Genomic DNA, 27,472 nt, shown 5'->3' with positions numbered 1-27,472 from the left:
CGCTGCTATGTAATCAATATCATTAAAGATGTATTCAGTTCAAAGAGTTTCACTAAACGACAACTTTTGCGAATTTTTTTTAATGCTTTAAAATGATCAAACTCGACTCTAATTGCTTGCATTACACAAACTTTAGTCCAAGTTTTATCTATAAACCTATCCTGGCCGGGGTACGACGAGGTGTTGCTCCCGGTGTCACAATCTCCTGCTTGATGGTAAATTTGTGCTTTTCCTCATCCTGCTTGCGTTGCTCCATCTGCTGCTGAGCTTCCCGCATCTGTACTTCCATCGCGTTCTGATGCTCGACCGCCTGGCGTCGCTTGTCCCGTCCACTTTTGCCCGTTTCCTTAACGGAGAAGAACATTGGTCCAAGCTCGGCTAGCCAGTAACCGTCGACGGCCGTTGCACACTGCATGTACTCTTTCGCCGTCATTATTAGCTCATGGTACACGACATAGTCAGGCGTAGTGCCAAGCCCATACAGTGCGGACGTGGGATGCAGATGGCAGGGCATACCCGTACGAAGATTGACATACTCTCCAATGCCCTTGAGACGGGCGGCTTGGTAGAAGTAAGCGGAACAGATGCACTTGCGCACCACGTCCCAATCGGTGCCGCAAGATTTCAGCGTAAGGCGCTGCTGTTGACTGTAGATATCCTTTAGCTGTTGACGGACTTCACGCACCTTGCGCATTGCCTTCACGTGAATAAAGTGTTCATTACACCAGGATCCAGAATATCTAAAACAGATATAGAGAATATAACGATTAAAATATTGTCGACGCGTTCGGGAAACTCTCGGGAAGATTTTGCTCTCACTTGTTCATTTTCCACTGCTGGTATACATTCAGGTACGTGAGATGGTCCGATTCGGGCACCTGGAATTTCTCTCTAACACTGTCTGCCTCCTCTTCACGACCTTTAGGGCGATAGAATATGGATGGCACCGACAGCATAGACACTGAAATCAAAACAATAAAAAAAATGTTAATATAATTCACGAAAAGATCCTGTTCCATGGTGGAAAAACTCACCAATGATCAAAATCTCCTCACTACAACCCATCTCATTAGCCACAATCAACATCTGACACTGAGGTGGATCGAGCGGAAACTCCGCCATCTGACGTCCGAGCGGTGTAAGTGCTCCCGTGTGATCCAGAGCTCCCAAAATCCACAGCTGATATAGCGAATTAAGTATATTATCCTGCGGAGGTGGATCCATAAAGTGGAACTGTAGCAAATCGCTCACACCGAGTGACTTTAGCAAGAGAACGGTATTGGCCAAATTGGTACGCTGAATTTCCGGTACCGTCAGATGCAACAGCTCGTCCTTGTACTGTCGCTCGGTGTACAATCGGAACGCCTGGCCAGGCCCGGTACGTCCAGCACGTCCCGAACGTTGATTAGCGTTGGCTTGCGAAATGGGATAAATCTGCAGCGCATCCATACCGATACGCGGATTGTACACCTTCAGCTTACAGTACCCCGAATCGATCACGTACGATATACCATCGACGGTAAGCGACGTCTCAGCGATGTTGGTTGCCACGACACACTTACGCGTACCGTCCGACGAACGGTGAAAGATCTTGGCTTGCAGATCGGACGGAAGCTGCGAGTAGATGGGCAGAATGGACAGTGCCGGTGCATTATCGATCTCACCTAGACGCTCCGCCAGCACCTCACACGTCACCTCGATATCTTCCTGACCGGGCATAAACACCAGTATGTCACCTTCGGTCGGTTGGAGATGAATCTGTAGCACCTGCTTTACCGCTCCATCTACGTAGTCCTCGCAAACGTTCTTCCCATAGAACACATCCACCGGGAACGTACGACCCGGTATGGTGAACGTCGGTACGTTCCCAAAAAAGTTCGAAAACTTGCCCGCATCCATAGTGGCGGATGTGACGATCAGCTTTAGATCACGGCGCTTGGCAACGATCTCGCGCAACAACCCAAACAACACATCCGTCGACAGGGAACGCTCGTGCGCTTCGTCCATGATTATCACACTGTACCCATCCAGTTCCTTGTCGCGCAAACTTTCACGCAGCAGTATACCATCGGTCATGTACTTGATGACCGTTTTCTCCGACGTGCAATCCTCGAAACGAATCGCATAGCCCACCTCCTGCCCAAGCGAACAGTCCATCTCGTCCGAAACACGCTTGGCCACGGACATGGCCGCGACACGACGCGGCTGGGTACATCCGATCATGCCGTGATTACTGTAACCATCCTCGTGAAGATACTGCGTCAATTGAGTCGTCTTACCACTGCCCGTTTCACCCACAATAATGATGATTGAGTTCTCGCGGATAATGTTCAATAGATCTTGCCGCACGGCAAACACCGGTAGCGATCTTCGCTGCAGCTGAATAGTCTTTCGTCGCGGCCCAAACTCATTCTTCTCACCAGCGATGTGATCCGCGTACTTTTGATCCTTTCGCGAGTCGTACGATTCATCATCACCTTCAGCCGGATCTTGTTCGTCCTTATCCTTCGCTACGCCCATAATGTTACCAAGCTTAGTACCGCCTAGCTGCCAATGTTTAGCTTGCGCTCGTTTGCGTTCCTTCAGCTCGCGGTACGTACGCACTAGCGCACTTCCTTTGCGCGCATTAATTGCCATATCACTCGTCGGTTCTCGCACCGGCACTACCGGTTCGGGTTGTTTCGTGAAAACAATTCTCCCATCCAGAAACGGTGGCACTGTGTGGTGTACTAGCAAATGAACCCGTTCCAAAGCTTCCTCGTCGAAATCTTCGTTCACATTGACCGACATAACGACACCGGACGTGAGCAGTCGATTCTTTTCCCACAGCTCGTTGTCTTTGTTTATCTGGCGCTGTTGGGCGGAAATGCGCCGATTGTTGCGCGACTGTTGCTGCTGCTCACGCTGCTGCAGGTACTGCGAGTTGAGCTCGGAAAATTCGTTCATCTGCCGTTCGTCATCACTGCCGTACCATTCCCGATCGAGCCGTAGCTGTTCCTCCCTCCACTGTTCACGATCGGCTTCGCTAAACTCAGAACCGGCAAACGGTTTCGGTGTGGGAAAGTCCCACGATGAGCGTTGTCCGGACGGTGCTCCATCTTCATCCTCATCGTCCGTCCAGTTGGAGCTGGATGGTTGTTTCGAACGGTGTCTACTTCTTGGGGTGCTTGGTTCATATCTCGAGAAAGTACTGGAAGTTGGATAAAATGCGATAAAAGATGTTATAATAGAAGGTAAAAAAATACACAACATACCTTCTCCTTGATTCCGATCCGGATCGTACGCTTGGTGTGCGAAACTTCTCGCGCCTTCGATCGTCACCCTTCGAAGTGGCGTACAAACTACCCTTCTTCCGGTACGCGTCATACTCGGCCTTTTCCTTGCTAGACAGCTTCTGACGAGCAACATCACTTACTCCACCACTGTAAGAAGGAGTTTCAACAGCTCGCTCACGATACTTTCGTGAACGATTGTAATCGTCTTCCTCCCGCTTGCTTCTCTTTCGCTGTTCACTACTTTCCCTATCGCGCCTTTCCTCCTTATCAAGATGCTTTCGTGACGAATGATGGTCTTTTTTCCTACTTTCCGATGTTCTATCGTCACCTTCTTCGCCATCGTCATGGCCATAGAACGAAAGTTTACTGGCCTTTTTCTGTTGTGCACGTCTAGCTGCTGCTAGCTTGTCTAGTCCCAGCAAAGATACTTGCGGTTGCTTGAAAACGATATCATCTTCACCTTTGTCTCTACGTACCACTAACCCACCCGAACGGCCACCTTTTGCTTGCTCTGGCTCTAGTTTCTCCACCGCTGTGAAGTTTTCCATGTTTGTATCTTTTTCCGAACGTTCCGAAACAACAGCACTGAGTATTCTGGGTGAATTACATTAACATATATTGCCCATTTCACGATTAAAACGCTCTGCAATGCAGATCACCAATGTGCTCCCAAATAAAACTCAATTTGTTTACAAATCGATTTGACAGCTAAACTCACACTTTTGCACTGAGGGATACTTCATGGCCCAACACTTTGACAGTTGACGTATATTTGATTTTTTTAAAATCGGTTGCTTGCAGGGTGAAGGTAAATATTGAAATTCTATACTTTTATTGACGCTTGACTTTATTGATGCTTTTCTTTCAGAATACTCAACGGTTACACTGATATTGATATTGCATATCTTGCCGACGCCAATCGTTGGACCGAGGGGCATGAGAATTAAATAAGAATCAAACTCACCGTACAAATTATTCAAAACTACACTCATAGGTTCTTTCCAACGCAAAGGAAATTTATGTACATCTCCGTTTCGCCGTGTACGGGCCTATACCTTTTTATTGTAGGTGATTTCTAGCATTTAATCAGTAAAATACATTTATAAAAATATCAACACAGTTGCTCTGTACTGTACTCTCTACTGGCTTACATTGACGCAACACACTGAAAAAGGAATGCTTTATTGATCAGCGCATAAAGTAGCAAAACAAGAACCATATTTATTCCAATCTACGATTATGTGTACCATTTTATATTTTTAACGCTTTTTCCTCCAGTTTGCAGTGTGCAAAACGCACCACTCGTGATGTGTACTGTTCAAACAAAGTGTAACCACGTGTTTCGCAAACTAAAAGACGAATAATTGAATACGAATCGAAAGAATGAAGGTAACTGAAACCATTACGTTTAATACGGTTTGAGCAACGTTGTAAATAGTTTCATTTATACGTGTGGTGACCATCTCTTCATACACCCCTCTCTCATTGCACTTCGTTTGCTGTTGTGGTGGCAAATCTTTTGAGCATACGCGTTCTCAATGGACAAATAAAATCATTACACGTTTGTTTTGTAAATACAGCTACTGTAATCCTTTGACCAAGTATGGGCGGATTTTTTTTGTATTACCCAGTATTACAAACATAATCTGCTTTTACCCTTCTCTCTCTCCCTCTTTGTATATGAGCAAACGTGTGAGATTCTTCGTGTGGTATAAGATCGTGCAAATGAATGCAAAACGTGTGTCCGTGTGCAGTAAGTGTGGGACCTAAATTGTATTATTCTTATTCGCACCAACAACAATCGACACTTTCTATTATGTGTAAATCACTTTCAAACCGTGCGTCTCCATCGCTTCCATTGCAATTTTGTGCAATTCTTTGCTGTAAATTTAGCTTAGCTTGTAAATTGCATCGATACGCCACCTATCCATTTTAGCCAGCGGTAGAAGCCAGCACAATTAAAAGTATGAATGAATAATATATATGAATGTGTATCGATTTTCGATTTGCCAAAATATGTCGCTAAAATTCTACACAAACAAGCAGCTACGAATAGAGGAATGTTTTCAATTTCAATTTGATCCATCCACCACTTTCATGATTGTAAAATATGGAATGATGTATTATCTCGACCGTATTTTTAACTGGGTGTTCTACGACCAGAATGTGGCAATATAAGCAGTATATATTGGCACAAATACTAGATTCATGCAGCAGGATGTTGTTCCGGAATTTCTAGACCATCTAAAGCAAAAGGAAATTGCGAATTTCGCAGTACGATTAATCTGTTCTCCTTCCTAACCTTTGCTATTGGTCTCGAATTCGATCACGATGTGCAAATAATGAATGTATCATTTGAAAGAGTTATAACTATCCTTTCTTCTAATGCCTTTCAATATCGCTCATTCATGCACGGTCGTTACTTAATAATGATTATATCGGTTAGCATTTGATGAACTGCCGGCTGTTGCTTCTATGGACAAGTATTATTCGTGCATGGCACGTAACAGTTTAAAGGGGATTGGGATTTTCATAATATTTTGATAATATTCCTAATCTCCTCTATTGCCCCCCCGGTACGGTTGAGGTTTATCTAATTGTTTGGTTTTCTTTAGTAAAAACAACTGCGACCGCAGTGCAGCATACCGTGTCGATACTATTTAGAGCAAAATTATTGATTTTCCATTTGTTCCCATTCGAAATTTGTTGGCTGGTTGGGAGAGGTGGGACGAGCGACAAGTGATAGTGTATTGGAGGTATTAAGATGCTACAACGCTGCCTTTCATGATCTACAACTTTTACAGTAAACTCTAATTGGGGTTTTCTAGAACATTACAATACGACTTGCGGCTGCGTGTGGTCAGTCCATCACTCGCAGGAATATTTGAAGTTAAAAATGATTGATCATTAATCCGGTGCTGCGATATATACTAGGCTCGAACATGGTTTCTTCATCTATTTTGATTTCGGTCTTACAATCGGTAGATAAACAGATTTTTCCCATATCGCGTGAGAATAATGTTGATGACGGTGCCGGAATTTTTGCCATCATCGTTTTCGTTTATCTCCTTACAGTATTCAAAACGGACCAGATGGGAGTTGTTGGGTAATGATGTATTGCAGGTGTTCCCTTCTTCACTTTAGACAGTCTCGTACTGGCGGCGGAACGATCCATACAGGCAGCATGCCAGCAAGACAGCAATCAACTATAAAAACAATGAAACGGTTGAATTTTTGAACGGTTGAACAATGAAATGTTGAATCAACATTTAGTCTCTTTTTTCTTCACTGCTGCCTCAGAATATGCACAACTCATTCATTAGCATCTACACGGACCGTGATTCTACCGGGGTATTCGGGATTGTGTTGGGCATGAAGCATCAATCTTTGTTACCCCATTGGTAGCATTTTTTCTACGGGAAAATCCGGGAAATTTAACTCAGAAGATTCCACCAACCGAGCGAGCCTCAGAGCATAGCAAACAGCACATACAAAAACGAGGGGTTGCATTGTTTAGATTGTACAACCGACTTATGTTGATATGTTCGCTTCATCAAATTCTTTCAAAGATTAAAACAGTAGAGAATAGCACGGTTCATCATTTCATTTCGCTAACAGGATCACCCCAAAAAAACTTACCAGTCACTTGGATAAAATTATACCAAAACCAAAGATGCTTCTGGTTTGTACAACCATTGCAGTGTGGATTTTAGCTTTTGAATAAACTTTAAACATAACAATAAATGGATTGGCAGTAGTGAGAATTGGTAAAAGTATCAACATAGACACACGCACTTTGATTCGACGCCGTCCAGTAGTAATTAATTTAAAACTAGTTTGCCACTTTTCATTCCACATTCAATCGTCTTCATCGCGGGATATGCCCCCCATCCACACGCATCACTTACCTGCACAATGGCCAATCCGATGCCAATGCCAGCGAGAATGAGCGATTTCGAGCCGAGATAGTTCGACAGCTTCGAGAAGCATCCTTCCGTCGAGGCGTACTCCCTGGTGCACTTGTTCACCCCGATCGGCATCCGGTGGCAGCAAGCCCTCGGAACAGTATCGTTCTTATAGATCGGTTCCCAGTCTTCCGGTCCCTTAATGCCGCAGCAAACCATCTCCGACTGTACGAGATTCCACGCTTCCTGGGCACCCTTGTCGGTGGCGTAGCTATCGAGTGTCTTGTTGAAGCCCTTCTCCAGTATACCGCTGAGCTCTTCGTGCTTGTAGTACCCGGCAATGCCGATACCGATTTCGGCAAGGAACACCAGCGCCAAAAAGATGGAAAACTAAAAGCGAACAAAGGGAAATGGAACAATGAGAAACTACTTCACGCTTACACACGACATGCTTCTTTTTGCGAAGCACGTTCCACCTTACCGTGATGATCATGCATGGACTTTCCTTGGCCGCACCGCAACAACCGAAGCATGCCACCACGAAGATGATGGACCCGATTACGATAAGTACGATCGGGGCGGTCCAGAAATTATCGCCTAAAAATAGAACAACCAAAAGCAAACATGCAACAGACCACACGGTGAATCGTCACGGAATTGGTTGCCGCAAGGCACAAAAGCGCCACAAAGCGAGAAACAATTATTGCAAATATTTACCGACAAAGTTCGAGTAATGGTAATAATTCGATTGGATGATGGCTCCCGTAATAATGACGACCAGGCCGGTGATCTGCGAAAGAAAATTGAAAAACGGATCAGAAACCGTGGCTCGATGAGTACATAAACGGGGCAAAATCAATCAACCTGATGGGCGTTATATGACCGGACAAACATCATGGGGGGCAAAAGGCTCAGAGACCGTGAAATTAATTGCAAATCGATAAGTGAGCTGATGGACCACCAAATGAATTTGTACTCGTTACACATCCTTCATGCAGTGAAATACGCGTGGAAATGTCCTGCATCCGCTACGTTAACGTAGTGCACACAGAGGAATAGATTGCATTTCCTTCTATCCAGCATATGCACGATCAGCACATCGCGAACAAACAAGAATATTGGTCTAAAAAAAATCTCCCTCCCAAACATAATGCACAAAAAAACGTTGCTTGTTTGGCAGACATGACTACGCAATGAAGCATTAAATCATAATTACGGAAATGGCACACGCACACCTCCCGGGATGGAGTAAAAATTGAAACTCAAAAGGCGACCCACACAACCCGGTTCAATGCGTCTCCCCGGACCAGTTCTAATAAAAGCAAACATGAGCTCTCCCTTGGCCGTTCCGTCCTATGTAAATCTTACGACAAAACAACATAAATTTCCATTTACACCTGTTCTGGTTCTTATGTACCACCTACGAAAGTATATTTTATTACAGCAAGCCAAAAAAAGTAGTCAATTTTAAGGCACCACCAAAAAGGGTAGAGCAAGTTACGTTTCCGATGTTGCTTAGACCAGGGAAGAAAGTAATGATGCTTTTAGAAGACATATCAAGGTTAACTGCAGGAAGGTTGCTACAAAAGAAGAAGTTCACAAAGGAGTTCTAACTTCGAGGTTATGTTTATGCCACTTCCGAGACATGCATTAATCAACTTCAAAATACGACCACCACCCCACCTTCAATTCATCTGCTACGTAAGGTAAATGGAAGCTACAAGTCTTGTGGGAGTTTTTCAACGATAGAGTTTTCTATGTGAAGAAATTGTTGCATCATTTGAGTGTAGATTGATAATTTTTCATTCGAAGGAGTGCATTGGGTTACGAGTGTTGACAATTTTTGACAGTTCATTTTATAACTTTATTTTTATTGTTCAGCGATGATTTTTACCTTTTCCTATATATTATTGTTCTGTTCTAGCTTATTGTTGCTATTTTTTGCTATATTTTTAAGTTAAATGTTGTTAACTCAATCTAAGTATATTTCCTTATCAATTTATTGATTTTCTTGTGTATTTTTTTTTAATTGTATGTATTGCTATCGATTATGATTATTTTTCAGCTTTTGTGTTATTATTTATTTATATATTATTTCGCTTTATTTTTAACATTTATCCATAAGTTTACACATTTCTCATTTTCCATAGTTCGATTGTTCGACAAGTTGTTTATATTTGTATAGAGTATAAAGATGAGTTATAAAAGTTAACAACTCTGTGGTTGGTAAACTTCAAGTAAATAATATTCTTCAAATGAAAATTAATGTATCTCCTTTCACTTGCAATGACCCATCTTTGTAATCTGTACATTACTTCAACGCCGTGAGGATATGGGGAGTTCAAAAAGAAATCCTGCACCTTCCATATAACTAACACGAAGTAAATGCAGCTAAGACAGCGCATTAAGGTTAAGTACTTGCAATCCGGAAGTACTACAAGAAGCCAAGGGTGGGTGTTTTATGGACTGGAACGACCGGTTACATCACATGTGGCTGCATCCCATGCAAAACTATCACATTCTGCACAGCACATTAGGCACCCACACTCTTGCTCTCTCTCTCTCTGTTTCGTTTTCCAATCTTCACCCATGGCTGTTGGTACTGATTTTATCCTGTATGCATCCGGATTAAATCATTGTCTTCCACACCATCAGGTGTGGTTTGGGGAAGAAGCATTTGGTGTGGCTTATTGCAGTTCTCCGCACAGGAGGAGGATTAAAATGTGGCCGAGGGCAAAGTGAGTGTTTTAGCGTAAAGTTCACAATGTGTCACAGGTAAGGTGTCGCTGCATCCAGGTGTTCCGTTGCTGGATGACGTTGTCGCACCCATTGTACTCTGGAGGCTCGCAAACACCCCCTTAACCGCAGTGTGATACTGTTCCAGGTTGAATGAGACATACGATATCTCACAGGCACTACACGCTTTCCAAGAATTTCGTACTTTAATAGGACATACATTGAATTTCTTTTTTTACAACATTCTATCGCCGAGGATGTCTGACACTGCTCTCGCTAAAGTGCAAACGAAACATATAATGTCGAATCCATTCCAGGACGAATAATCTCGAGAGAACACCCACCCGCTGATCGGTTGATGGGAAAAACTAATTTACTCGCCACAATTAATCAATACTTTATAATGAGAAAATGATCAGCTGTCTGCCGACGGGTGGTAGCAATGGGTGGAAATCGGTCTCCCCGACAAGGAGGGGATGGTGTGTTGGTGAAGATTTTTCCAACCTTTTCTTTAGCCAATACTAAACGACTAATGGCAATGCCGTTGGACAAGGAAGGAGACAGAAGGATTGAGATAAAAATGTGATTTAAGCTGAATGTTGATTTAAGCCTTACAATGAAAAACATTTCAACTCACTTAACAACAACAAAAAAACATCAAAAAAGTAAACTGAAGTTTATCCCTATATTTAACAGTGTAAGAGGAGTTTAATGATTTAATGAAGTAAAAAGACTAGTAGTGTTAATCGATCAATCGTTCCAATTTCCAACATCAACATTTTTCTGTTATGTACACTGTCTATTGTTCACCTAAACACCCGCTACTGTACGTGTGTCCGAACGAACAGCGCAATTGATGAAGTTATTGGTCTGGTTCTGTCAACACGAAACTGGCAGCCAACGGTAGATAACAATCGTATTGTGACGGCCGCAACGGACGATGTCTATCTTTGGCCAACAACAGAAAAAAAGGATGCAAACTTGAACAAGCATTACACGATTGAAGCATAGATAATGTCAGAGTAAGATAGCCGCCATGAGAGTATCTGTTTTTTTGGTAGCGTTTGTAACAGTTCTGAATTCAACATGTCCGTTCTTGTCAATTGCATCGAATCGCATTGGAGCGTATGTTGAATGTGTGAGAATACAACAAGGGTTGTGTTGTGGAATTTTTATGATGTTGTGATATTTTTTTTATGAGATAAAGGTTCCTCGTCTAGTAGAGCAATCTGTACAGAGCTTATGTCGAAGTAACAGATAGCATACTAGAGTTGAACTCGTGGACTGGTCGGTGATCGGTCTTAGAACATTGAAGGCAGGGGGTGTCGAACCTAACAACATTTGATAAAAATTCCAAGATATTCGCTTCATTACTTTTAATTAAATTATGTATTGGGCTGACAATTGATTTGAAATATTATTGGGTACTTTATCTAAAAAAATTGTAATAAAATATACACGTTTTTAAACATGCTGACTATATATCTTCCTTTACACCAACAATAAGGAAAAGCCAATTAAATTCTTTTGTTGTTCCAAATGTTATATCTCATCTCTTTCACAAGTCTTTGGATCCCGAGTCTGAACTGAACCAATACACCCCAGTAAAGACTGGCTAATTGCAACGTGTACTAAACGTGCATCACCTAAACAAATATGTTAAAATAAATGAATTGTAAATATTTCATGAAAAAAAATATTGTAAAAAAAAAATAAATAAATTGCATGAGTTTGAAAGATTGAATATTACACCCAAGCAAGATGATCTGAGCATAGTTTAATAATTTCAATCTGCGTCCGATTGCCTTTATTGAACCACAGTATAAAAACTATAGGAAATGCAGCTCTCTAATGTGGTACCATTCAGGCCGCCAATCGTTTAAACTATTTTAAACTTCCCATCTACCATGCTGCAATAATTGTTCTTCTCACTTTAGCTCATCATTAGGTCTCATCACCAGCAATTGAGCGTAACACTCTTGCAGTCTTCATGTGTCTGCAACGATGCACTGTTCGCCCCACTTGACGGGGCTCCTGCTCTGGCTTTACATTCCACACCAGGAAGGTAATGCTCAATTAACTCCCGGGAGCTCTCCGTCTACAAGAGCCCCGATCTTCACCGGACGACTTCGGTGGTGTGTGAGCAAACTCTTTGTCCGTCTAACAACGGATTCAGCTCCCTGTTTCGAATGCACAGTATTAGCATATCGGTGGTCGCACACCGACGGCAAATAGATTGACTGATTTGAGTAATCTAATTTTGCACTTGTCACAAACGCCCCCCCCCGCCGATAGCGCATCCATCTGTACCGGAGCGAAGCCAGCATTTGCATACGAATGTATGTTCCGTTTTCCTTTTTTTTTTGTTATTAAATTGACCATTCGAAGTAGCTCGACGTGATACCCAGTGGATGTGTTTTGGACGAGCTAGGAGAAGATGGTGTAGCGATTTAAAACAAGTTCGATCTAGTTGTAGTGTGGGAAGTGTCACTCATGTTATAATTTCAATTTGGTACGAAAAAATACATGAGGACATGTTGTACATATTCGAAATTTTGTTAATATTCCATACTTCAGCTGGAAGGCAATTTAAAATTTAAAACGAAAATGAGTCTTATTTCAATTCCCATTGCAACGCCCGTAATAAGATACATAAAAACGATCTTATATTCGCTTAAATTTCCAAATAAAATTCTATTTAAGCTAATAAAATGGTAGAACCTTCATCAATAAACCCACAATAATTTAATATATTGATCCAAAACATGCTACATTGCTGCAGCTTCACATTTATCTTCTTCATGTCACGATAAACAAAGCTGATTGAATAACAAATATATGACATTGAAACGGAAAGCAAGATCTGCTATCGATAGATTCAACCGCCAGTTCAATTGCCGCTGGGATAGCTAGATATAGCCACCCGATAGAGAACCCATTGCATAAAGTCCCTCTGGGTAACTGTACGAAATTCAACGTTCTGTCTGTCAGACACGCCAGAAACCAACGCCACACACACACGAACTTATTCCGGCAGTATTAACATTTTAATTAAATTACTTTCACCCACACTTCCGAACACTTACGACCACCAAGCGCCGTGTGTGTCTCCACAGCGTTTTTGGGGGCTGTTCCGCCGGATGGGAAATTTATGCTTTGCGTACCGCGCGATCGGGATAAACACAGCGACGGTGAGTAAGTTGTTGGTGTACCCGAATAGGAGGGGGGAAATTATTACTGGGTGTAATGCAAATTTTGCACAGCCATAATTCAAAAACTCATGAACATGCATGTGAACCGGGGGGGGGGGGGGGGGGGGGGGGGGAGAGGATGGCATCAAAGAACAAACCATCGGTAAACGTTTACACAAATGTTTTACCCCCGAAAACATATGATTTAAGACACTTTTTTCCCGCATCGCTCATGTGACCTTTCGTTAGCATTAAACGTGGCCGATAGGCGTGCCGGAAAGGGTCACCGGATGATTTATGGGATGAATAGATGTAAATAATTTAAATTAATAAACCAACGACGGAGTTCCGCACAATGGTAAACCCTTTTAAGCCGGCTTTATTTGGACTGTTCTGGAGTAGAGTTTTGCGAGCAAAAGGTTAAAAAAGACAACCTTTATTTACACTGCAACAGTCTTGATACTTTCATTCATAAAATAATCTCCACGGAAATCAAATCTAAAGAGCGATTTTCCAATCAAGCAAAAAATGATAACACATTGCTCCACTATTCAACGCGAACTGCATGTTAACCTAAATTGAAACATTCTTTTCCGTGTCAGCTTTCTTTTCTTGAGTAACAATTTTAACCAAAAAAAAAAACACACCCACACACACGTACAAGAAACATTCGGTAGAAGAGCAACCCTGGTCCGATCCCTGTTAGGTTCCATGGTTCATTTCATTTAAGCACCGGCTATTACCGGGCAGCAGCCTAGCCAGCTAATACTCGGCCGCCCCAGGAAAGTCAACACATTCTCCATGGGAAATATGGCGAATAATTTCCTACTTTACAATTCCTTTTTATCCCAGCCCGTTTTTGGGTCGGGTGTCCAACACCATCACTACTAGCCTTACGAAATGGAATTTAGAATTAGGAAAATCGTTTTGCAGATACGTTCACCACTTCGCACCATCTTTCGGTAAGGTCAAGGGCTTTAGTGTTTCTTTTTTTGTGTTGCTTCTTTCGATAAAAAAGTCCGATAACAAAAAAGGTATATTGGAACCGTTTCGATCCATTGGTTTAAGTCTCTTTTTTTTTTGCAGCAAAAACCAAAGCATTACATGAAGTACCTGTTTTCGCTGAAGGTCATGTACAGCAGCTGCACCAAATTGAACGGAATCCGTTTGTATAACGGTGGAAAATGTTTAATCAACGTAAAGAAGGTAAAATTCTCAAGAGGAATTTTCTTGTTGGAACACAAGAATGAGTTCCTTCAGAAATGCTGAATTCTCACATTATCGGTAAAGTTACTCAGTTTTCAACAATATTTAACCAAATTACACTTTTATATCAATAAAGTTTTAAAAAATTACAGAAGTTTAAAAAAAAGATGAATAGTTATTATAGAACTTGAAGAAATATTGTTCCATAAGTAACTCTTTATAATTGGTAGTTGGATAAATTTAAATAATCAATATATACTGCTATCAATATATACTCTATGCTGATATGCTGGATGCCTCCTAACCAATCTAGATGGTGTTCACAAAAATGTACGATGGATACACATATAATTAATTTAATTAAGCTGATTCAAAGTCCATAAAACCCCAATGCGAATTGCAGACACAACCTACATCACTGCATCAAACAAACGGTTATTGCCCAAAACTTCGTTTCCTGCTGTATTCGAGGTTGCCTACATTTGTGTTCGCCTCGAGCCACACACGATGCGGGGGAGGAACTGAATATCACCATCGAATATCGAGCCAGCTGATTTGGTTGCACTTCTCGTTTACCTTCCATTAGGGTAATTGATTTTAATCATATACCCGGTTGCGGTGCAACCCACTACAGTAGACCGTGACGATGGTGGTTGGTTCCACCAGTCGTCGTATATAATGAATCTTCTCTCTTCAGGTGCAGTAGCTGAAGTTGCTTAGTTGTCGCGTATTTTAATGACTCGTGGTGAGTGGGTGCGCCGTAGGCAACCACCATTCATATACTGCACCAACTCGCTAAGCTGTTGGCTGCAAGTATAACTTTGATAGCAAAAGTTAGCTCGTAGTAGTATTGCACCGAAGCTACGCTAAGGAATGGAACTGTTTTCGTGAGGCATTTTCCAAACTTCAACGCAACGCGCTTTCGTGGTTTCAGACTAGAAAGTTACCCCTACCGTCGGAGTACCATCAAATCGAATCAGTATTAATTTACTTCACTCTTCAAATCATACGCTAGTGGGAAATTGCGTGAAATCCTGGAAAATTGAACCGGTATGGTTAAAGCTGCCTTTGTCATGTAAAATTGTACTCGTAGGAAAACTTACCGCAAACAGGAAATTGAAGAAAAACACCAAATAGCGCACGCACGATATTCCTAACGAAGGCATGGTTGGTTCCTTTTTCCCGAAGGCTCACTTGTGCTGTAACAATGAAAGAAGAAAAGAAGTAGAGTTAATAGTAAAACGTGTGTTGATAACGAAAGAAAACAAGTAACCATAAGTACGTTCGTTTTTAATACAAAGTTACGTATAACTCAACTGATAGGAACTTTACACCTCATTTGATTAACAACGGGAGCTTCGCCCAAAGCACAAATAAAAACCAACAAAACCGTTAAAGTTCTCTTCGCGAGCAAAGAGAGTTATTGGCTTGGCAAAGTTTCCCCTTCAAGTTATGGCATGAATATATTTACCATTAGCATTTCTCTCCTGTGAGTAGAGTAGAATTGAAAAAGTTTTATTTTTTTAAATTTTTATACGTGAAACATTAAGCCAGGACTGTCTGTAACAATGTACTGGAATTTTCCACCAGTTCCGCCAGCTAAAACAATCATTCGATGAAAGAATGAAAGAAAGAAATGTATGGGTTTTAACGAATTAAATGAAATGGGGTTTTGTGTTCCTTGGGTATAAATTTCACGATAGAAAAAAAGAAAAAAAGACCACGTCCGTATTATTGAAGGGCACCAAAACCATGGAACTCTGCATGGGAAAACATACAAAATCGGGAACGTTCTGATGTGTTGTGAAACGGTACACTTCCGACCGGTAGTCTTCATTTGGAGGTGTAATTTGCACATCAAATACACACCCAGGTATTGCATTTCAAGCCTTTTAATCATCGATGGGACAGGGAAAGGATCGCATTTTTTCATTCCATTGGAAGCGCACACCAGCGTTCTGGGTACCTCTCTTTGTTCTGAGCCACGTGGATCGAAGGGGATGATAAAGAGGATTTGTCACACAGTGAAACGTTACATTCTGACACGATGCCTTCTCGTTGTTTTGTTAATTCAATTAATCCTTTCCACATTTTCAAGCTGGCAGTAAAACCTGCGCCGAGTTGAAGTGGATTGGCAATTAATTTTACTGCGAAACTTTAAGCATTCTTGAAATTTGCCAATTTGCCAGTCTTTGATGTCGTTACGTTAGTCAAATGTGGTATATGCAGTGTGATATACCGTTTTATACCGTTCAATGCTCTTTGCTTCCAGATAAAGGGTTAAATTTGCAGATATTCCGATTGCTTTAAGAAGGCCAATCAATTATTTATTTATCCATTGCATTTGTTCGAACACAATAATATTATGTATTCAACAACAACAAAAAAAATGGAAAAGAGATTTTAAATCAAGCAAATACGCCTTCTTGATAGAACTTTGCCAAAGTAAAAGCTATTCTTATGGCAAATATGCGCAACAAGCGTTTTCGTAGCTAAAAAGCCTTATTGTTACGAGCATCCTTTTTAGATAATCTCCATGAATAATGCAACCCCAAATAGCAAACATATTTTTTCAAAACTATTCGGAATGTTGATCAAAGAGTTAAGATTGGCCACCGAAAGAAGGAACAAACCTTCCAGCCATGGTCCTTTTTTATTTCTTGGTCGTGCTTTCTTTTCTCCCCCAACCTGTTTGCATTACCTAACCGACGAGTAATAATAGAAACAACATCCTAAAATACTTATAACATCTTTAGTTTTCTTCCGTTTTGTTTCACTGCCAGTTGGTTCGTCGCCGATGTAATAAAGGACACGGGATTATATTTCTTATGCACAGAGATTTTGTTTTTGGGAACGAAACAGCTTTCATTCGCCTGTTTTCATTCAGCTGACAGATCCCCACACTAGAACAGTTTCGCTGATTTCTTTCAGGTTGGAAGGGAAAAAAACAAACCAAACCCGAAAAGGAAACAAAAATGAAGTAACTTTCTTTCCTTCCTGTTCGAGTTATTTTGCTGGCATGGTGGTGTTCGTGTTCGCCAGCCCAGTTGCCCAGTTGACTGTCGTATGTCAATTCCACAACGCCACAAGATTCTTCTCCCTTCCGAAAGGACGAAAGCCACGGGCCGAAATCTACCCTGAATAAACAAACAAACATGATGAGAAGAATTTAATCTTCTGGAGCAGTCTAAGGCAAAGTAATTGAAAATGCCAAGAAAAAAAAAACGATACCAAATTTGGTTTGCGAAAGCGTGGCAAAAGGGGCCGAAAGTCATAAAGAAAAGGAAAGCGTCAGGTTCTTTATCGTGTCCTTGTGAGGGTAGTTCTGCTTCCAGCTCGCGAACAAAAACAACCTATCCAGAGGCGCAGCAGCCGAATAAACTTGCCATTTTATTCTGGCACGCTGGTATCACTTCCTCTATTTAGGTTGTTTAACTAATAGGACAATGTGGCCAAAGTTGGATGAAATCATAAGCTTTAATGCGTAGAAAATAAAAGGAAGCTTCCTTCTTGATAAACTTTCACTCCGCCAGGATAGTGGATATAAGGAAAGCGTCAAAATACTCAATATTGATTAATCGTTCTGTGCGAATAATCGAACTGCATGAACAACCAGAACGTGGTTATCATCTTTCATCTGAAACTGATGAACTCCACAGCTTTAAGGGGAGCTTTATTTTTTCGGCACAATTATACGCTTCCGAGAACCTGTTGAAGTGACGAGGATGCTCTGCTTTTGTTCTTCTTTGTAACGCACGCTGGTTCGACTGTGGCACAGTGGTTGGTCATACGTGCTGTAGTTGTACTGATAGGAATTATTTCGCAATGACTGCGGTTGTGAGATGTGGAGCCCTTTCATCTCCATCAAATTACGATCGTATTATTTGTTTTTCCTAAATTGGTTCTGTTATTTTTCATTTAATTAAAACATTCCTGGAATGCATAAACCCCAACAATGGTGAACAACCATGCGCCTCCATCGATTTCACTAGGAGAAGAGCAAAAAACTTTTTTAGTTCGGGAAACACAGCAAAGTAAAGGACTATTATCAATTAAAAACATGAAAAAGAGAAGTAAGTCTTATAAGAAGAACAATATACTTTAAAATATGAAATATGAACAGCTAATTTTGTAATCTTTGACTAAAAACACAAGATGTTTTGCGTTAGAAAGTAAAACAGCTTGGAAGAAAACTTGATAAATAATCAAACCATTTCTGTGTTAAGACACAAAAACACACCAATTCATATGGATTTTAATAATAACATGAGTAAAAACACTACTTTATATTATGCTAAACAGAATTGTAAAACGTTTTGCATTTCACGAAGAACTTAACATGGAAATGAAAATAAATACAAACAGTTGCAAGCAATTACAAACAAACTGTTTGATTAAATTAGCCAACATTGCATGACTGATTCTTCGTACTGTCCTGGGACCTTTGCCCCATAAATCAAAGCACGTTTTTGTATAATTGGCTAACGTATCATTCGATGGCAAAACGGTTCTTTCTAATCATTCCTATTCCACCCGCGATTGAATGCTATCGACAGAGTCAACCCGAGTAAAATCGGTAAATAATTCAAAACGAGTGCTACACCTTATGAATATTCCATTAACCCCGATCGAACCTCAATTGCCTCGGTCTAACGACACAGACATATGGTGGCGGCCGAGGACTCTCTTTTGAATGCTAGCGTTCCAAACATCGTCCAGTCACGCAACACTCGACACACATTGACAGGACCAGGCTAAAACTGTACGATACGACGCTACAGGTACCACCAGAACCGAAACCAATCCATCGATCGGAAAAATCGTTTTCTAATTTAAATCCCTCCCAGAGGCTAGAAATTGGCGTCCAGTATGTGAGTCCGTACGGTTTGCACTGTCACTTACAAAAATGGACGGCCTGGAATGGGATGGCACCGTAACGGCGTAACTGACAGTTACACCGTACACATGTGCCCTGCTGCTGTTGGCTGCTGCCAGCACAGGACAGCTTCTTCTGAATATCCAAATCCGAAATCTCCCATCAGAGAGCGCGCCGGGTACTCGACTTCCGGTGGGATTTTACGACATTTGAGGCGCCGTCCGATGAAGAGAAAAAGGAAACGGTGGGGCCCATCTGTGCTCTGCTAGAAACAACCCATGCCGTCCCCCGGATATTGCTTGTAAGAGCAGCAAATCCAACCCCTGTTCGGAAAGCGTAGAATGAACGGTAACCAATCGAGGGATTTTTGTAACTTCACCCCGGGGAGAGAAGAATGGTCTAGCGTGAGGAAAGAAGGGATGTTTTGCTTGCAAAACTCACGAAACACACTTAAAACTGGTTTCAATCAAACAACATTGGTGCTATCGAGAGCGAATCTGACGCTTCGTTTTGATCGTTAACACAATACAGCTAAACCATGCTGAACCGTTCGAAATTCTGCTGGATATCGATATCGGAAATGTTGTTCTTTGTACAAATCTGCCTAAAGGATAGAATTTCAATTTGGTCTGCTGTGATGGTCCTTATAAATTAGACCTCTTGACATTACCTTTCGAGGTATATGAATGAAATAAAGTTTGCTTTTGAGGAAGAACATAGATGGGTAATAGTACAATATTTCCTATAACTTTTCTAAAGTTATAATAAATGAATATATAATGTTAAATATATCCAAAATTTAACATAAAAATATCGCTGAAAGGGAAACATATCTAAAAAATACTTATAAAGCTCTAAATAATTAAGAAGATCTTTTAAGGAATAGTTTGAGAACTAAAGAGATGTGTTGTGTATGGCGATATGAACTTATTCTTATCCACAAAAAATATTAACCTGTTTTAAGTACACATTTTCTATGTATGAAACAATCTATACAAATAATTGAGATTTATTCTGAAATTTATCATATTAACTACACATGTCACCAACATTTCTTCAACAAATACAACGAAAAAAAACTCTGTCAAATACAAAAATGACTTTCATACATCAAAGTGGATCGCTAACGAGCTTTACTGATGTGAAGAAAAAAATAAAGTCATCTCATTACCGAGGACATCATCATCATCATCATCATCATCAAACAGATATGATCTGAAAGCAGCTTAGCATCGGCATCTATATCACGCCAATCTGATCGACAATCTGAGGTAACCTCCTCCCAAAAAAAAAAAGGAAAGAGTTAAAAGCACACGCAAACGAAAACTCAAACAGCTCACATCAAGTTTCATGTCTTGGGGAAAAGCCCGAGTTCCATATACCGGGAACGACACCGAATATCGGTTCGCATGTGATTTGTCCAAATATTGATGTTTCAGCATTGACAGCGAAAAGCAAAAAACAAGACTAACCCCGTATATGTTGAGCGTGTGATATTTATCCGCAACAGGGGAAAAAGTATGACAGGCAAACCAATGGCCATTGAAGCGTTGTTCTTCAATCGATAAATCCAATACTCTTTCCGTTTCGTGAGAAAATGGTAGCTTTTTCATTTTAAAATGTAGCACTACTTCATTTGACAAACGATGTGCCGGTAAAGGCTGGTATATGATTTGGTGATATTTTTTCTCCAGTTCATGCTCTACAATATCAGTTCCAATGGCTGTTCAATAATGCTGGTGCACATATACTGTTTTCAATTTTGATATTTTTGCACCATTTTTATTATAAAGTTGATGACCAAACGGGGGTCATGCGTGCGAAGATAATAAATAAAAGTGTCAGCATGCATGATTTATGAGAAATTCATGTTTGTTTCTTTTTTTATGTTTTGCATGATTTATGAAATATATTTTTCAAGCACTGCCGAGTCGATGGTATTGATGATGTGTCGCAGTGCCTTTATCACAGTTTATCAGTATAACGAACACTCTTTTATGGGGCTACCACATGATAAAATCAATTTTCTTGTCACTATTTGCAAGAGTGCAATAAAACAGACAATTGTCTGCCCGCATTTATCTAAAACGTCAATCTCATCAATACTGAGGCGGAATTGAATGTAGGCAGAAATACATAAAATATTCTCGTGTAAGCAAATTTTCCCCGTGAAATTGACGATGCTAAGCAATGATGCTTGTGAACTTGAACTTGAGTTTACACCCAGTTACATAGCTACAATCCTTCACATTGAAAGTACTGATCTATTCAAAGTCTTTTTCATGCTTTTATTTGTTTGACGTCTAATACGCAATTCCATTTCAACTCACTTTTTTAAACGATTGAAGAAAATTTATGTTTAATTATGTAGAAATATTAGAGTTAGTTAATAATTTATGACCGTATTAGTATGCTTTGCACACCAATGATTATAAATCTTCTTGGTAATTTCCTGCGCTTCGAAAAGTCTTATTAAAATTAATGACCATTTAAATGGGAACGAAAAACGCTCTAACAGAGAATATGTCTCTTCTGAGACAGACAGAATGGTAACACTGAAGCGAGATTTATGTATTTTTTTAAAGTAATAATTAACTCTCTCCAAATTGAATAACTTGTACAACTTGCCATTTTAAAATTGATTTCAAATACACACACCTCTTTACCAGTCGATGCTTTCAATCAAAAGCTTTTCAACTAAAATTGCTACCAATTCACACGCTCAAATTTAAACCGGAAGGTGTTGCCACAACTGTTGCTCAACTTTCCTACAAATTCGGATTCAAAAAACCGCAAACTGCCACAAAAACTTCCTCACAAACATGGCAAAAAAAAAAAAAACAAACGTGTGCCAAACCTGGTAACCGCAAAACCCATCGGCAGTCGGCGTCTCTGATGGACAAGAACCGCAGACTCAAGTTTGTCGAGATTCGTCGTGCTGATCTCCGAAGTGTTGAACGTGGGGTTTAGGTTTTTTTGTTTATATTTCTCAATCCTGGCAGAAAGCTTTTATCGAAATGATTAATGGCTGTTGCTGACACTTGTTGAACTGTGGTTAAATGTTTGGCGAGCTAGGAGTTGTTTATTCGGTGCTTAATTGTTGGCATTGTTTGCCTGCTTTTTGCAGGAGGAAGCGATGTGGATAGGGGATGAAAAAGCGTCAGCTTTTTTTCTGTCCGAAAAACGTAAGTGTGGTAGTTAATTAAGACTTCAATGAAGTGCACACCCACATGCTTTGATTTCGGTAATGCACTGTTCAGATTCAGAGATGCCTGGAAATGTGTTCGGTGGCTTTCAAAATATTATCAGAAGAAAGAAACCTACAAAATAGCCATGCTGTTTTACCACACATTGCAAATGGCGAATAAAAGGATAAACATGATGCATCTGAAAACCTGAAAAGGAATTCAATTAATTTCCACACATGTGCCACAGCAAAAGAACCATTGTGGGAGAGAATTTACATTTTATTTTATCGTCCCAAATTTTACACGAGTTTGATGCACGTGACAGACATGCTGCAAATGACAGGGTCATTCAAATTTCAAGAACTCTCGTAAAAGGGAACACTGTATCTATAAATGATGAAAACAGGATATCCTCATTAAAAATATAAACTCTTCAATAATTATATTTCAACAATTCATGAAATCACTTTCCACCATATTGTCCGGATCGGTGGAACAGTGGAATGCCGAACGAAGCAAACGTCGGGGGGTGTGCTACATTGTTAGTGCATTATTGCTTTCGCCTTCGTACGAAGAACCCACATAAAGTGATTGCTTTTGATGTATTACAATCGACGCACATGCCGCGCCTGGGGAGCGTGCCAGGGCTTGTAGCGCGCTCCGATAGCTCCGACTGCACCGTAGGGTTTCGGGACGGACACTTGTATCATCCTTTCAAACCCCGAAGGGTCTTTCGGCTTTCCCAAAACCAGTCAAGTCGTCAAGCATGATTTGTACATCGGAATCGTTCCGTCTGCCGCCCGTTGAATCTCGTTTTCTACGAAATGCGGCGGGAAATTGGAGGGAAAATGCTCGACACAATTTTCAGCTCCGTTTGTTCTCTGAGTGAGATTTTCCTTGCTATTAGAAGTGGATGAAAAGCCACGTAAAAGTGAAACGATTTAAGCCCTGCTAAACGATAGGCCAGAACGGCAAAAGGGGCGCAAACCGGACGATGACTTCAAGCAGCCTAATCCTCGATGTGGTTGGCTTTCCCAGTTTGGTAAGGTTGACATAATAAATTCATTTCCTGGATGGTATCTCTTTTCGCTTGTCGCACTCGACATTTTTGATAAAATATTTTGTAAGTAAAAACCTTCCTTGAACTATTTAAATAAACTATTCATGAAAAATTGTTTAAACTCATTATCTTTGGGTATTATTCCGCAATGATTAAACCATACTTATAAGACATGAAAACATCACATTCCCACGGGGATTATGAAGATTACCGAGTTTTGTGGGTGCCTAAGCTTTCCGCTTATTTCCAGGTCAACAAAATACACTTTATGAGCTCTTTAATTCCACCATCCCCATCCGGAATAGCAATTTCATACGGAGGATCTTAACAGAAAATTATGACCATGAACCTAAATAAAACTAATTTCAATGTTTTAAATGGTATAATATGAAAGCGTACCCAAATATGATGGGGGAAATAATTGGTTTCTGGAGGTAGAAATTACAACGCGAAAATAAATCCTGCTGATACGCACGACGCAGTGACCATCATTTCACTAATGTACAAAATACCCTCAACCTAAGATTAACAAAACGGTTTTAGAATGGTGCAGCACAGAACTTTGTTGCATTGTTGCCATTCGGACAAAGACGCATTCAGATGCATCGTAAAAGCACGATACAATGGCGTCGGTGAAAAATTAATATCTCCTTTACCATCCGGCACAATTATTCGCACAAAAAAGAAAGCAAACCGCTCAACCGGTCCAAGGACCAAATGATTATAATATACTTTCATACCACGCAGCCGGTATAGCACGTGCATGCAAAGCTGCAGAGAACTGCATCGGAAGGGTACCGCCGCTGCTTTGTTGCATTGCCTTTGTTTTGTGCTCGGCCCACACGATAACACCATTTTCCATCCATTTCCCGAGTGCCACTCGAAGGGAAACGATGAAAATGAGAATGTATAACGCGGACATAATAGACGTTACCTTGAAGTCAAGGATTTCGCGCTTTCGAACATTAGTGGAAGGTTCTGATGATGCTGTGGATGCTATATTTTGTAGTTCGATGATGGTAGCATCCGCTTTGCGTTTAACTGGTGTAGAGAGGAAGAAACGGAGAAAAACTTCTGCATCCAATAGCTCTATGTAATGGAAAATGCCCGATCTGAGGACGATAAATCAGGAATCTACATCCACTACACCTTCGCACGGGGTTCAATGATTGTTCGCCGTATCGCTGGCGTATCGTCGTACGGGCCGCGTAGCAAATCCGGAAACCATCCTTCTTCATAGACTGGGATCCAACGATTTCTCGCATATTGCGGTGGGCCCGTATCAAAACTCAAATAACGCAAAAAGGTAACATTAACTTTCATTGCCACCGATTCGATTTCAGGCGAGGAGCGCTACTGCAAGCCACGAAAAGATCGATCGTGTTCGCACGAGTCAATATCGGATGGATGCAATCGTGACATTAAATCACGTTTAGTTTGCCATCCGGGAGTTTTCCTCCAGGTTGACCTTGGCACAGGTAACTCTCTTGGTGTGATTTAGACGCGAATTCTCGAATTTTTGATGCAGCTGTTTGTGTGGTGCATGATTGGATTGTGAAGTACCAAGATTTGCTGAGGATGGATACCTCAAGGTTAAATGTTGACTTTTTTTATAATCATTGGAAAACCAAACAATACAATCTTTCATGTAAATATATGCCAGTAACTTATCGCTCAAAATTCTCAATTATTCGTAAGAATGATGTAAGAAAAATAATAACGAGCACAAGGCAATCAACGTAGTGTACGATCTGGAGGCCGCCAAATTGGAGGTGGGCTATTGTACACTCGATGTAACACTATTAACCTGCAGCAAATATTCACAAGCCACAGTTGGTAAGAATGGCAATCTTTGCGATCAAATAGCTCTTATGCTCCCAATAATGCATGTGACATCATCTGCGCAGAATGTGTTCACAATGCTGCAAAGCACGATACAACCAGGTGTTGGATGACGGTTATTCGTTTGTCTTTCAGTCTCTCTTCACGATGTGTTGTTTTTTGGGGAGAACATGAAAAGGGCCCTGCTACGGTACGGTGAGTGTTGGTTGAGTTAGATGAAAGAAAAGCATCCGGGCGGGCACACGGTGGTAGTTATACGCTTCTCCTATTTCATATACCGTCGGAAATGCTTTTGTCAGCCTGTGACAGCATCATGGAATATTGGAGTCATGAAATAATAGAAGGCCTCTTCGGCTAATTCCTCTGTCAACGAAAAGCTACAATATGATATCCATCGAATGGAGCATATTTGCATTGCGTACTGATTTCCTCCATGTTGTACGTCCGTATTCGATTCGCAACATTGACAAGCATTGTCATGCTTCATATGCATACATTGAGGTACATTTAGTAGGACAGCACACGTGAGCTATCGAGGAGTATCACAAAAAATCCAATTAGATTGAGCAACGATATGCATCGGCAAAGATTATCATGCATAAATGCATCTTCAAAAGCCTGACCTTTCTTCATCCACCGCTGTTCAGATGGTAGAGAAATGCAAACAAAATGAATATATGGATCGAAGCATAGTCTAATAATGGTTGAGCGAATATCGCCATTTCGGTCTACATGCAAAGCTTCGACCTACAAATCACTCACGGAGCTACTTCACCGCCCGGGTTTAAAATCGCTTTCGCCACCCCTATCTGAAGGAGATCGGGTCAGGATACCTTGGCGATGCGAATTATGCTCTGGCCCCGGTGCACCTTGGCAGACAACAAAGAAATGAAAACTTTACAGACAGAACTGTAGCACATTCAAGAGCATGGCAGAAAACCATCGCTCCGCCCTGACGGATATGGACGGGCGCAACTATGCGAAGGAATTTCTCGGACGTCTGGTCGACACGTTGCTTTGGGGGTGAATGTGTTGTTTTTTACGCTTGGATTTAGGTGCAGCAAATACCAGCTAGACGCATGTTTGCTTTATGTCTGGCATGCACAGTTTGGGATTGGAAAATCCATGGTGGGATTTTGTACTGGAAATTGGTTTGCACCGGAGATCTAAAACAATGGATTTGAAGGAGCAATGTGAATTGATTTTAAAGTAATTTCTTTAAAATATTTCAAAACTTCATTTAGAATGAAACAAACGTACTATCTTTAAGAATGTTTGAATAAACTTTTGTACTATAAATCACACAAACAAGAAAGTTCTACTATTTTCACATTACAACATATTGTGGGATAGGTGGCATAAATATTGAATTTTACAGACGGCAAGCTCTGTAATGTCCCATAAGGAATTCAAACGCGTAACTTTAGCTTTCTTTGTTTGAAACTGTCACAACTGTGTGCAAGAAAGCAAGAGAACCACCATTAGAATCCAGATTGAGGATGCAGTTGAGAACAATCTCTTCTTCCCCGTTTCCAGCCAGCGTAGAGAGCTCCTGCTGTGCGATGAATGTGCCTGAATTGCGAGTTTTCTATAGAAATGTTTTACGATAATAAACAGGAAGGAAGGTGAGACAGAAAAGGTGCTTTTATAGTTTCGCTCTTTTGCTGTGCTGATTTATTCTGCAATTCTTTAACTTCAGCATCATCGTAATAATACACACAGAGTAAACAAACAAGATGACAGCCAGCCATGCGGTTAGAAGGAGCCATACAGAGAGATACCGGGGATACAACCCGTTCAAAAGTAGCACAAACAGTGGGGAAACGAAAAGCAGCCTGCACAAAACAGTATTTTCTAGGATAAATCAAAAAAGCAGTACGAAAACAATTATACGGTTCGTTTTTACGGACCACGTATCCGTTAAAGCTCATTACGGAAAGGGGGACGTATGATAAGATGATAAAAAAATGCTTGTGGCACAGAGTAAGGCGCTTTCTGCTCAGCGAAAACGCATGAAGTATGAAACGAACGGATCGGATGAGATACCCGGATGTGAAAGCTTTCTTTTGCTTTCGGATGAAATTGAGTGTTTTTGAGCGACAGCCAGGTTGCTCCGTGCTTCGGGGATGGAATTCAATTTTCCAACCCTCTTATCCTTTACGCGAGCAGTCCGTGGTTAGCTATTTGATGTTA

The 27,472-nt window shown here is 40.9% G+C and overlaps 2 protein-coding genes across 3 annotated transcripts in view; both read right to left on the bottom strand.

The window, feature by feature from the left end:
• Positions 1 to 46: 46 nt before the first annotated feature.
• On the bottom strand, positions 47 to 3,823 carry LOC128302546 (pre-mRNA-splicing factor ATP-dependent RNA helicase PRP16). The gene is made up of 4 exons (XM_053039394.1): positions 3,255 to 3,823; positions 1,035 to 3,190; positions 820 to 961; positions 47 to 740 (listed from the first exon to the last, which is right to left on the bottom strand). The coding sequence occupies exons 1-4, from the start codon at positions 3,821 to 3,823 to the stop codon at positions 149 to 151; spliced, it is 3,459 nt and encodes a 1,152-aa protein (XP_052895354.1). The 3' UTR covers positions 47 to 148.
• Positions 3,824 to 4,303: 480 nt separating this feature from the next.
• The window catches only part of LOC128305701 (CD63 antigen), a 59,358-nt gene continuing 36,189 nt past the window's right edge, over positions 4,304 to 27,472 (bottom strand). For both annotated transcript variants that reach the window (XM_053043281.1, XM_053043280.1), the window contains exons 5-9: positions 15,417 to 15,512; positions 7,898 to 7,970; positions 7,662 to 7,777; positions 7,184 to 7,570; positions 4,304 to 6,481 (exon numbers count right to left, since the gene is read on the bottom strand). In XM_053043281.1, coding sequence (XP_052899241.1) covers positions 6,416 to 6,481; positions 7,184 to 7,570; positions 7,662 to 7,777; positions 7,898 to 7,970; positions 15,417 to 15,479 — 705 coding nt within the window. In that variant the 5' untranslated portion in view covers positions 15,480 to 15,512 and the 3' untranslated portion in view covers positions 4,304 to 6,415. The remainder of the gene's footprint in view (positions 6,482 to 7,183; positions 7,571 to 7,661; positions 7,778 to 7,897; positions 7,971 to 15,416; positions 15,513 to 27,472) is intronic.

The sequence above is a fragment of the Anopheles moucheti genome, chromosome 3 (assembly GCF_943734755.1).
Source record: "Anopheles moucheti chromosome 3, idAnoMoucSN_F20_07, whole genome shotgun sequence".
Classification (NCBI taxonomy): domain Eukaryota; kingdom Metazoa; phylum Arthropoda; class Insecta; order Diptera; family Culicidae; genus Anopheles; species Anopheles moucheti.
Note: the sequence above shows the minus strand (reverse complement) of the source record. Positions and strands in the feature narration are given on the sequence as shown.